General features: G+C 50.8%; 1 protein-coding gene across 1 annotated transcript; it reads left to right on the forward strand.

Annotated features, from left to right (window-relative positions):
- Positions 1-6,526: 6,526 nt before the first annotated feature.
- Positions 6,527-11,773, forward strand: LOC115258482 (uncharacterized). Its single transcript, XM_062847838.1, has 3 exons — positions 6,527-10,742; positions 10,803-11,212; positions 11,273-11,773. Exons 1-3 carry the CDS (start codon positions 6,527-6,529, stop codon positions 11,771-11,773), a joined length of 5,127 nt encoding a protein of 1,708 aa, XP_062703822.1.
- The last annotated feature ends 321 nt before the right edge of the window (positions 11,774-12,094 follow it).

Here is a 12,094-nt window from a genome sequence, read left to right on the forward strand (position 1 = left end):
TGTGTTTACATGAAGCGGGTTTCTGCTCGTGCATTCATATTGAAAAAACGAAAACTGCGCTAAGGTGATTTAAGCGATAAACTAAATGTAGTAACGTTTTTATTCCACCAAGAAGCAATTAAATTCACATATCAGGTATGTATTTTGCATTACCGAAGTAAGTTTAACAAGAAAGTACGTAATAAAAAGAAAATCGGGTTAAGTACGGTTCCTTTGAATTCCACTCACGGTGTGCCAAAAACCGTTATTAACAAATAAAAATGTCCTCCCAAATGGCACCCAGCATTCGAAAGACATACTATTCTAGTATCTCCTCTGAAATTTTGAAAATGTTTCATCGAGGGAAACTAAAGTTTTTGTGATTTGAAAATGTTCAGCCATTTCTATAGGATTTTCTTATATGAGTGAATATGCGCGTACGGTGTGCCTGAAACCGCTATTAACAAATAGAAATTTACACCATATTGACACCCGGCTTTCGGAAGATATACTGTTTTAGCATCACCTCAGAAAATTTGAGAATGTTTCATCGCTGGAATCGAAAGTGTTTACTGTTTGAAGAATTACCTCTATTTTCACAGAATTAGCTCATATATGGCAATATTGTCATAGAGTGTTTCATTGGCTCTTTAAATCATAAACAAATATTATTAAGTTTCAAAAGCACCATTCCAAAGATACAACATTCGAACAACTTCTCTCTGAAAATTTGACAACATTTCATTGAAACGATCGCAAATTACTGTGGTTTGAAAATATAAGATACGATAAAGTATATTGAAAATGTAGTAACTTCCTAGAATATTATTTCAATTTTACATGTTAATCATTCCTCGCAATGAATACATATGTTGTAACTCATCTAAAACTTTGATTGTATATCCCATTATTTGTGATACTGTTACAAAACTAAATAGGTGTTTTTAACTTGTTTATAGACGTGATAGTATGCATATCCTCAATGAAATTGGAATCAAAGCTTAAAACTGTTGTTACTGATGATCATTCAAATGAAATATTTCCAAATTCACGGAAAACTTGGTGGTATATGACGTATGACGTATAAAAGCTTGCTAGCAAAACGATTAGCATTTAGGTTTACTTTAAGAGCTTCAATATCTTAAACATTATACCAACGCCTCCTAGGAATACCAAAACCTTGGGCTTTGAATTCAGTTTAACTCTCGTTTCACCATGAAACGTTTTCAAATTCTTAAAAAAAAACGGATGCCAAACTCTTAAAAAGTTTATATAATCAACGCTCACGGCGTGTCACATTTGTATTTGTATTCGAGTAGCAGGTAGAACTATGGAATATTATTTAGATTCTCAAACCACGATAGTTTACATTCCTCTCAATGAAATATTGTCAAATTTTCGGAAAAGTTGTTTGAATATTGTACTTTTGGAATTTGTGAAACTCATTACACCGTTAAACACTAGTTCGCGTTTTGAGATGAGAAAAAGAGAATAGGGATTTGGGACCCTAGAAACCTTAATGCGTATATCAATTGAACACCCCAAGTTCTCAATTCAAAATTTTGTCATAAACTGTGAAGTCCCGTTCCAAAAAGTTTCGAAAATTCTTTCACTATGACATTTCTAGGGTTCCAAAACCCTGTTCTTTTTTTTCTTATCCCATAATACGAACTTTTTAAAAATTTTGCTGAGCAGTGTTATTATTTCTTTATGATGACCGATTGACATATATGAGCTACAGTCAGGATTCGTTACACACGGTGGGTGGTACTTTATGTCCACAGCGATTTTTCGGCTGCCTTACAGCCGATTGAGCTTATTTTTTGTGTATAGTTGTGGCATTTCGTAAGCTAACTACCTTCCAAAAATGAACGAAATTGGTTGAAAGGTAACAGAGAAATTGCGGTGGGCGTAAAGTGGTTGGCACCGTGAATAACGAATCCTGACTGTTCTATGAAAATAGAGGAAAATTTTCAAACAGTAAAAACTTTGGTTTCCCTCGATAAAACATTTTCAAATTTTCGGAAGAGATGCTATAATAGTATATCTTTCGAATGCCGGGTGTCAGATTGGTGAACATTCATATTTGTTAATAGCGGTTTCAGGCACACCGTGCACGTATATTTACTCATACAAGAAAAACCTATATAAATGGCTCAAAATCTTTAAATCATAAAAACTTTAGTTTCCCTCGATGAAACATTTTCAAATTTTCAGAGGAGATACTAGAACAGTATATCTTTCGAATGCTGGGTGCCATTTTTGTGGACATTTTTATTTGTTAATAATGGTTTTTGGCACACCGTGCACTAAGAATTTGCATCCTTTGACAGATACGTATTTCGACCTCAACTGTAAGGTCGTCTTCAGTGTCTTGTACTTGACTCGACTTAATCATCATCAAGAAAGTACGATTACTCGTACTTTTTAATTGAAACAAAAAGGCACGGTAAATGGGTACCCTAAAAATCAATGGTCACCATTCACCGTGCCCCATATTGTCCCATATATCTAGAAAAAAATCGAAAATATGAACATTCGTTTTTCTAATAAAATCTTGCAAGTTATTACTTGAAATGAATTTAAACGAAGAAAATTCCCTTGGCTGGGTTGTTTTGTTCATTTTTAACAAAGTTGAATAAAATTACTCATACACGGTGAATGGGTCCCTACTACCACGGTGAATGGTGACCTACCACGGAATTAGGTGACCCTACTACCCTTTACTAATTGTACTATATCACCAAATTTTGTGAAAAAAAAAAAAAAAAAAAAAAAAAAAAAAAAAAAAATTCTACTTTTGTGGATATTGCTTTAATTTTAACCTACACTCCCGTTCAAAAGTTTGGGGTCACCCCCTCAAAAACATGTCATTTTTTTAGGCCCATATCTTCGCCAATTTGCGTCCGATTTCAAAACCCTAGGTTTCATTCAAAAGATAATAAGTCAAAGAAACTTTGAACATGATTTAAAAGAAACTTTTTCAAAAAATTTTAATCATGTATCATTCATTTTGTTTCAAATAAGCCAAGAAAAATGAAAATTGAATGAAAGATGACAAAGATATCAACAAATCACTTTTCCATGTTTTACGATAGTGACCCCAAACTTTTGGCCGATACATCATTTTGAGGGGTGACCCCAAACTTCTGGTCGATGACATCAAGGATAAATTTACTTAATAACTTTTTTTCTAGATTTTTTAGCAAAGTTCTGTAAAAAGCAGTTGAAAGCTAATAGAAAATGGGTCATATTACCGCTCTCATCTTAAAATTTGGTCGACCCAACTTCCAGCGACACTGCCGTAAGTTTATATTCATTTTTAAAAAAAATTTGGCAACTTTGGGTTTAGTTTACATACAAATTCAGTGCCAGTTTAGCTCTGATCGAGAACGGTCGTCTCTTATCGAGCTCGCGCATTTTCGGTAATTAAATTACCTCGGTTGTGCTTTTACGGGAAGTTTCCCACGGAGTGGCAGCAGATCGCGAGTGGTTGGTGACCGCGTGTGCCCACAAAGTGCGGAAGTGGCCATAAAGGCATTTTTCCGGGTTATTTCCTCCACCGTTTTTCTCGCTTCGCATCCCCACGTGGGATCATAAAAATCGTTTTTTCCTTTCGCGTCGTCGGTCGGTCGGTCGTGTGGGGAGTGCTTCCGGGACGTGGCCGGGGCCACCCCGGACCTTGCCTTTCCTCGCCTGAGGGTGGGGAAGGCCAATAAGTGCCCCACGGGGCTAGTGAAAAAGTGGCAGAAGAAGAAAAACGAAAGTGAAAACAAAGCCCAAAAAACGTGGTTAGCGTGGGTGCTCGGCAACGGGGCCCATAGAGAAGAAAAATCTTCCGGACCTTCCGGAAGATCAGTAGGGCTACGAAAAGGGGCCCAACCCCATTAAGTGATTAACCCATTAAGCGATATAGTGCCCAGTGGTTGTTTTTTCGGCCAGTGAAGAGGCCTTTTTCGGGCCCCAGAAAGGAACCCAAACCCCCAGGGACAGACCAGTCCCCCCCCTACCACTACACCCCCCCTCCCCCTCCCCCCCCAAAAACTTTTTTCTCCTATTTTTTCCTCTACCCTCTCCTACACCCCAACCCTCTAAAAGATCCTTCCTCCTACCCCTCCCCCTACGACCGGTAGTGCCGGTTAGGCCGTCGTAGGTCCTCCCTTTCGAGCCACTGCGGTGAGAGAGGAGAGTGTTTTGTGAAGAACCATATCGTGTGCTGCGAGTGACAGATTTTCCACCAAGGTTCCAGTGAAGGCCGGTCGACTGAGCGGCCCTACCTCACAGTCCCGGCCCGCCGGCACCATGTCGGCGAATGGCCCCACCCCTCAACCCCCCGGGGATCCAGGAGGCCCCGGTGGTACATATACCCGGAATATACGAAACGGTGAGTACACAGATCGACTATTACCTTCGTTTATGGACCCCCAAGATACCTCCGGCGAACTCCAATACCTGCGCATGCGGGCTGTTTCCGGCGCCATCCCCACCGACCCCTTCCTCCTCCGTCTGAGTGTGGAAAAGTTCATCGGTGGACCGATCTACGGTGCCTTTAACCGTTATGTGTCCGACAAACTTTTTGCTTTTTTTTACACCGTGTATTTTAAATGGGTGCTGGGTACCCGGGTACCCTGTCGGCCACATAAGGGTTAAGGAAAACAAGGGGATCTCGTACGTGCTAAAGATTCGGAGCCAGGCGCAATTCGACAAGCTCCTACGGATGAATAAACTCGCCGACGGGACAAATGTGGTGATTGAGGAGCACACGACCCTCAACCAAGTTAAGTGCGTCGTGTCTAATGCGGACACCATCGGCCTGGAGGAGAACTACATCGCGGAGCAACTCAACGGCCAACGCGTTAAAGAGGTTCGTCGGATTAAACGGAGAAACGGAAACACTGGCATACTCGAGAACACCCCTACGCTGATCCTCACCATAAGCGGCACGGTAGTCCCGGAGCATATTGACTTCGGGTGGTCGAGGTGTCGTACCAGGCCGTATTATCCAAGCCCGATGCAGTGCTTCCGGTGCTGGACGTTCGGCCATACCGGAAAGCGTTGCACGGCCCCAGCCAAGGTTTGCGGTAGGTGTAGCCAAATTCACCCGGAAGATCAGGCCCCTAACCCAACCCCAGAAGAAGGAGCAACTGCGCTGCCACAACAGAGGAGGACCTGTACCCTACCGGCATGCTGCAAAACGTGCAACAACAGCCCCCAGCACGCCCTATCGAGCCGAGAGTGCCCTGCGTACAAGCGTGAAAACGCAATCCAGGTCATCAGGGTTGACCAGGGCATCTCGTACCCGCAAGCAAGGCGGGAATTCGAGGCTCGGGAAGCGGCCGCACAGCGAGATCAAAACCGAAACAGCTACGCCGGTGTCACGAGCAACAGTAAGGACGTGCAGATTGCCGAGCTGCAAGCCATGGTTAAGAAATTGGAGAACGACGCCGTAAAACGAGAGAAGCGAATGACTGACCTGGAGGCTGCACTCCAGAACCGCCCCCTCGAGACCAGATTGGAGGCAGCGAAGACCCACGGACCCGTCGAAGAACTCATCCGTCAGGTTGCCGAGCTTACGGCCACCGTTAAGCAGCTTCAGGAGGACCTCAGGACCAAGGACTCAATTATCGCCGAACTCCAAAAACAGCAGCTTACCCCGAAAAACTCCACAAACGCTAACGCAATCACGGAAACCCCAATGACACTTCCCCCCAGCACTAACAGCCAAGATAGCTACCGACTAACCATCCAGGACCCCAAGGTGGCCGACCAGGTCGCCGCTTGGATCCAGACCAATGGCCCCGGATCTACCAACACAGCACAGAAAACCACCGAAGGAACCACCGCGAAGAAGACCAAGAAACCCAAAACAAAGAAGAAAGTCAGCAGCGAACCAGCCCCAGCCAAGAACCACTCTCTCCTGAGCCGTCAAGGCAACAGGGAAGAGGGCACTGATCAGGAAATGATGACGGACAGCGATAACTCGATCGGCACTGTGGCCTCGTCCGCAGCCGGGTCAAAACGTGCCCACGCACTCTCTTCTTCAGGCGCGGAAACCTCGAACTCTAGCAAGAACACCCGGACCACCCGGAACCGGAAAAAGGTTCCGCGCGAAACCGGGTCAAAAACGACGACGGACTAAAAGCCCCCGCTTACGTCGCTCAACATCGCACACAAAACAGCACTATAATTGGCACTCCCCCCTTCCCTTCTCCTCCTCCTCACTCCCTCCAAAATCCCTACCAAAAAGCCAAAACAAATATCAGTTGAGCGACCAACAACCACCCCTACGAACACCAGCAACAACGTCAACCCTGAAACCCTAAGCTCACCAACGACGGTCCCAACAAGGACCGAAACACCACAGAACAACCTCGAAGCTTTGGAGAAAGCTGATAATCAACCCCGCCCCCCCCGGCGGAATCCTCCGCGGAGCAGGCTCCCCCCGGAGCGCTACCGCAACAACGCTACTTCCCTCTGTCCTCCTCAATCAACCAGACTCAAGCCTCTCTCGGCACAGGAGCGAACAAACGCCGCCGCCTACGACAGAATGGCCACTATCCGTGACCAAACGGCGGGTCCACCCATAGCCGGCCCCTCGGGGCGGAACCAAAACACAGTTCCAACACTAGATCCGGATCCAACTCAGGATCCTTCTGGGCACCTCGGACCGGCGTTTCCGAGCGGTAAGTCCCACCCCAAGCATCTTCCCTACCAGCCAGACCCACCCAGCGAAAGCCTGATTTCGATCGGGCATAACCAGCCCCGCCCCCCTCGGCGAAATCCTCCGCGGCGCAGGCTCCCCCCGGAGCGCTACTGCAACAACACTACTTCCTCCCACTACCCCGCACAATCAGCCAGACCCAAGCCACTTTCGGCACAGAAACGATCGAGCGCCGCCGCCCACGACGAAATGGTTACTATCCGTGACCGCATGACCCGACTACCCACAGCCGGCCCCTCCGGGCGGAATCAGTATACCCCCTCCACGCCGGGTTTGGATCCAACTCAGGATCCTTCTGGGCACCTCGGACCGACAGTTCCGAGCGGTAAGACCCACCCAACGCCAACGCCACACCACAGCCAGCCAGACAACCTCGACGGAAGTTCGGTCTCGCCTGGACCCCTAGGGAGCAGCGCCTCGAGTGGTAAGTCCCACTTGATCCAAGATCCCCACCGGACGCCACCCAGCCTCGTACTACAGTGGAATATCAACGGGTTCTGGAATAACCTCCCCGACCTGGAACTGTTGGTCCACGATCAACAACCGCTAGTAGTTGCCCTCCAAGAAATCCACCGGATCGATGAGGGGGCAATGAACAACACACTACGACGGCGCTTCACATGGTTCAAGACCGCAACCACCTCCATCTACCACTCTGTGGCCATCGGAGTCGCCGCCGAAGTTGCGGCCACCAGGCTGAACATCATGTCCGACCTTCCCGTTGTCGGAGTCCGGCTTGGCCTACCGATTGCGCTATCGGTCCTCTCACTATATCTTCCCAACGGAAAAATCCCCGACCTGGGAGGTCAGATCCAAGAAATTCTCCGGCAAGTTCCGGAGCCGATCCTGATCGTCGGCGACGTCAACGGGCACCATCAAAGCTGGGGAAGCAGGAGAAACAACCCACGCGGCAACTGCATCATGCAGGTTGCCAACGACAGCGATCTACTGGTCCTCAATGACGGATCCCCAACCTTCCTACGGGGCACCATCGAATCGGCGATCGACATTGCCCTCGCCTCCTCAAGGATTGCTCCCCGGTTGCGGTGGCACACCGTTGAGGACCCCCACGGCAGCGACCATACGCCCATTGTTATTGCCCTAAGCGACAACAATCCGCCGGAAACAACCCGACGGCCCCGGTGGTTGTACGACAAAGCTGACTGGACGACTTACCAAGCGGCCGTAGAGGATGCTTTCGACATCGTGAAGCCCTGCACAATGGAAGAAATCACTTCCGTAATAATCCAGGCCGCCGGGCAGGCCATCCCGAAGACCAGCCCAAACCCGGGAAAACGCGCTCTTCACTGGTGGGACAGCACCACCAAGGCGGCGGTTAAACTCCGCCGAAAAAAGCTACGGGCCTTGAAAAGGGCCAAAGATCGACTCCCGCCGGACCATCCGGAACTAGAACTGGCCAACGAAGAATACAAAAGCGCCCGGAACTCCTGCCGCCAGGAGATCAGGGAAGCCAAGGAGAAGTCATGGAAGGAGTTCCTGGACTCAATCAATGACCAGCAAACGTCGGCCGAGCTCTGGCAGAAAGTCAATTCACTCCAAGGGAAACGCCGAACAAAAGGGATCTGCCTGTCCCTAAACGGATCGCCCACCAGGGATCCACAGGAGATCGCTGAGGCGATGGCGGACTACTTCCATGGGCTCTCGGCCATGGAAAAATACCCTGCTTCTTTTCTCAAAACCCACCCATCCCCGCGGACCGCCCTGTCCAGTTTCAACGTTCCCCCCGACCGGGGCCAGGAGTTCAACCTCCCGTTCAAACTCCATGAACTAGAGTTCGCCCTCAGCAGGGCCAAGGGGAAATCCTCCGGGCCTGACGAGCTCGGATACCCCATGATTCGAAACCTCCCACCCAGCTGTAAGCGTAGCCTACTGCAGGCCATAAATACCATTTGGGCCTCCGGATCGTTACCAAGCGGGTGGAAAACGAGCCTGGTAGTCCCGATCCCCAAAGGATCTGGACCTGCTAACGAAGTCTCCAACTATCGGCCCATCGCTCTTACCAGTTGCGCCTCCAAGGTTGTAGAAAAGATGGCGAACCGCCGTCTCGTGGAATACCTCGAAACTAACGGCCACCTAGATCAACGGCAACACGCTTTCCGGGCCGGACGCGGCACCGGTTCCTTCCTGGCCGAATTGGGCCAAACGCTGGACGATGCATTAGAGCGCAAAGAGCATGCTGAGATCATATCCTTGGACCTGGCCAAGGCCTATAACCGGGCCTGGACCCCTGACGTTCTGGCTAGGCTAGCTCACTGGGGAGTTACCGGAAACCTCCTACAATTCTTGAAGGACTTCCTTACAGGGAGATCCTTCCAGGTAATCATCGGAAACAGCCGAAGTAGCCCCCGAGAGGAAGAAACTGGCGTCCCACAAGGATCCGTGATTGCGGTCACCATTTTCCTGGTAGCCATGCACGCGGTCTTTGAGACCATCCCGAGGGGTGTCTACCTAAAGGTGTACGCCGATGACATCACCCTCATCGTGATCGGCGTGCACCCAAAGGCAATACGAAGGAAGGCCCAAGCAGCCACGAATGCCGTTGGGAAGTGGGCGGCCAAGGCCGGCTTTGAAATCTCGGCCACCAAATCGGCCAGACTACACATCTGTGACAGCAACCACCGGTTGCCCCGGGAGCAAATCACGCTCAATAAGGAAGTGATCCCAACAAGGAAAACCTTGAAAATCCTCGGGGTCACCCTTGACCGGCACATGACCCTACAAGCCCATCTGGATACCGTTAGAAAGAGCTGCGAAACCCGGTTGAACCTCCTTCGGAGCATCTCCGGCAAGAGAACCCGGAGCGATCGGACCACCCACCTCCGGGTCGCCGACGCTGTGATAGGCAGCCGCTTAACCTACGGGATCGAAATCACGTGCAGAGCCCGGGAACGCCTGATCAAGGTTTTGGGGCCCATCCATAACCGGGCCATTCGAACGATCTCCGGCCTTCTACCGTCGACCCCCGCCGACGCAGCATGCGTCGAGGCTGGTGTTTTTCCCTTCCGGCAGAAAATCGCCCAAACAATTTGCAACCGAGCCATAGGCTTCCTCGAGAAGACCCGGGATAATGGGCAAGGCTGCTTCCTGAGCGGGCAAGCAAACCTGGCCCTTCAATCCGTGGCCAACGCCACGCTTCCCCCGGTGGCAGGTCTCCACCGGCTCGGACCGAGAAGCTGGTCGGCCAGGGCACCAGAAATTGACCGAGCAATCAAGAGCCGCTTCGCACGGCAAGCTCAACCCCAGGAACTCCAGGCTTTTTTCCTGGAGAGGATCCGAGGCCGATACAAATATCACGCGATCTACTATACCGACGGCTCTAAACTGGGGGACCGAGTGGGCATTGGTGTCCACGGCACGGACCCAGAACTACACCACCGCCTCCCGGCGGAGTGCTCGGTTTTCTCGGCCGAAGCAGCAGGAATCTTCCAGGCCATCACAGCACCAAGGGACGGTGCCGTACTGGTGGTAACCGACTCTAACAGCGCCATCTCCGCCATCGACAACGTAATGGCCAAGCACCCTTTCATCCAGGGCATCCAGGCGGCCCTAGACGCTGCTGAACATCGGACGGTACTGATGTGGGTCCCCGGGCACTGCGGAATCCGCGGCAACGAACGCGCCGATGTCCTGGCCGGCATTGGCCGGAACAGCCCCTACCTCACCCGGAAAATCCCAGCGGACGATGCCAAGAAATGGGTCAATGACACCATCCGACAAGCCTGGGCCAACGAGTGGTGGCGGAATCGGACCCTCTTCCTACGGAAGGCAAAACCAAGCATAGAACCCGGAGAAGACCTCCCTAACCGGCGGGAGCAGATCATCCTGTCCCGACTCAGGACGGGACACACAAGAGCGTCCCACAACATGGCCGCCGGAAACTCCGGCTTCCGCCGGCAATGCGAAAACTGCGACACCCCTAACACGGTAGAGCACTTCCTGTGCGTCTGCCCGGCTCTCGGGAACCTCCGAGAAACACACCAAATCAGCGACATCCCAAGCTCACTTTCGAATGACGAAGTCCGTGAGCGGCAAGTTATAAACTTCTTGAAAGAGGCTGGCCTATATCACGAGATTTGAGAAGAGCCATACCGCTGGCGGGACCGGTGGGCACCTCGGACCTCTCGGATTTCCCGGGATCCGAGCGGTAAGGCCCACCCATCAACCAACCCCAACTTCAAGGTCGGATACCCGGAGCAGCAGGAGAAAGATCAGCGGGTACTCTCTGCAACCGTCGGGGCGCCGTCCAACCGGAAGCCGGTAGGGGACCGGCATGGACGGGTCGACCTCGGCTTGTGGGGAGGAACCGCTGATACAACGAATCCTCCGGCAGTCGGGGCGCCTCCAACCGGAAGCCGGCAGGGGACCGGCATGGACGGACCGACCTCGGCGCCGGACGGACACCGAGACCAGCAGAAACAACGACCACCCTACACCGCAATGACCCTCCTGGTGGGCACCTCGGACCTCTCGGGGTCTCCCGGGATCCGAGCGGTAAGGCCCACCCACCAGCATACCACCAACCACAGCGACCCTCAAGGTCGGCACCAGTAGCGAAGAACCGTGGACCACCGGTGGGCACCTCGGACCTCTCGGGATCCCGGGATCCGAGTGGTAAGCCCCACCCCCTTCTCAACAAACCGCCAACAAACAACTCCGCCTACCTCGCGGTCCCAACGGATCCTCAATGGCCCCCCATGGGGAGGAGCCATCCAACGCACCAAGAAGCTCTTCGAGGCCAACCCCGGCCGTGAACGGCCCGAGGCGAGCTGTAAGGCGCCTGGAACCTCGTACCCAACCACACCCAACCCGGCTAACCAGTCGGAAACGGACTTCGTGTCAACCCTGGCCGGAATGGCCCGTGGCGAGCCGCTGGCTCCCAGGACCCCACAGGATAGGACGGACAACCTGACCGGCATACAACCCCCTTCCCCCGGTGAGCACCGGCACCATAAACCGAAGGAAAACGGACAGCAGCAAACAAAATCTTTGACAAAAATGAAATGTTTTTTTTCTCCCCGGGGGCCCCCTCTGGGCCCTCACATACCCGAATGATATGTAAACTGCCAGACTTTGTAGCTTTTTACCAGGTGAGCCCCTCTGGCTCACCTTTCTCAGGAAAGAGACGAACCAGCCAAGGGCTGAAAGTCTCTCTAATAAAGACAAATCAATCAATCAATACATACAAATTTTTTTGAAAAAGTTTCTTTTAAATCATGTTCAAAGTTACTTTGACTTATTATCTTTTGAATGAAACCTAGGGTTTTGAAATCGGACGCAAATTGGCGGAGATATGGGCCTAAAAAAATGACATGTTTTTGAGGGGGTGACCCCAAACTTTTGAACGGGAGTGTATAATGAAGGCAATTGAAAGCG

The sequence above is a fragment of the Aedes albopictus genome, chromosome 2 (assembly GCF_035046485.1).
Source record: "Aedes albopictus strain Foshan chromosome 2, AalbF5, whole genome shotgun sequence".
Taxonomy (NCBI): domain Eukaryota; kingdom Metazoa; phylum Arthropoda; class Insecta; order Diptera; family Culicidae; genus Aedes; species Aedes albopictus.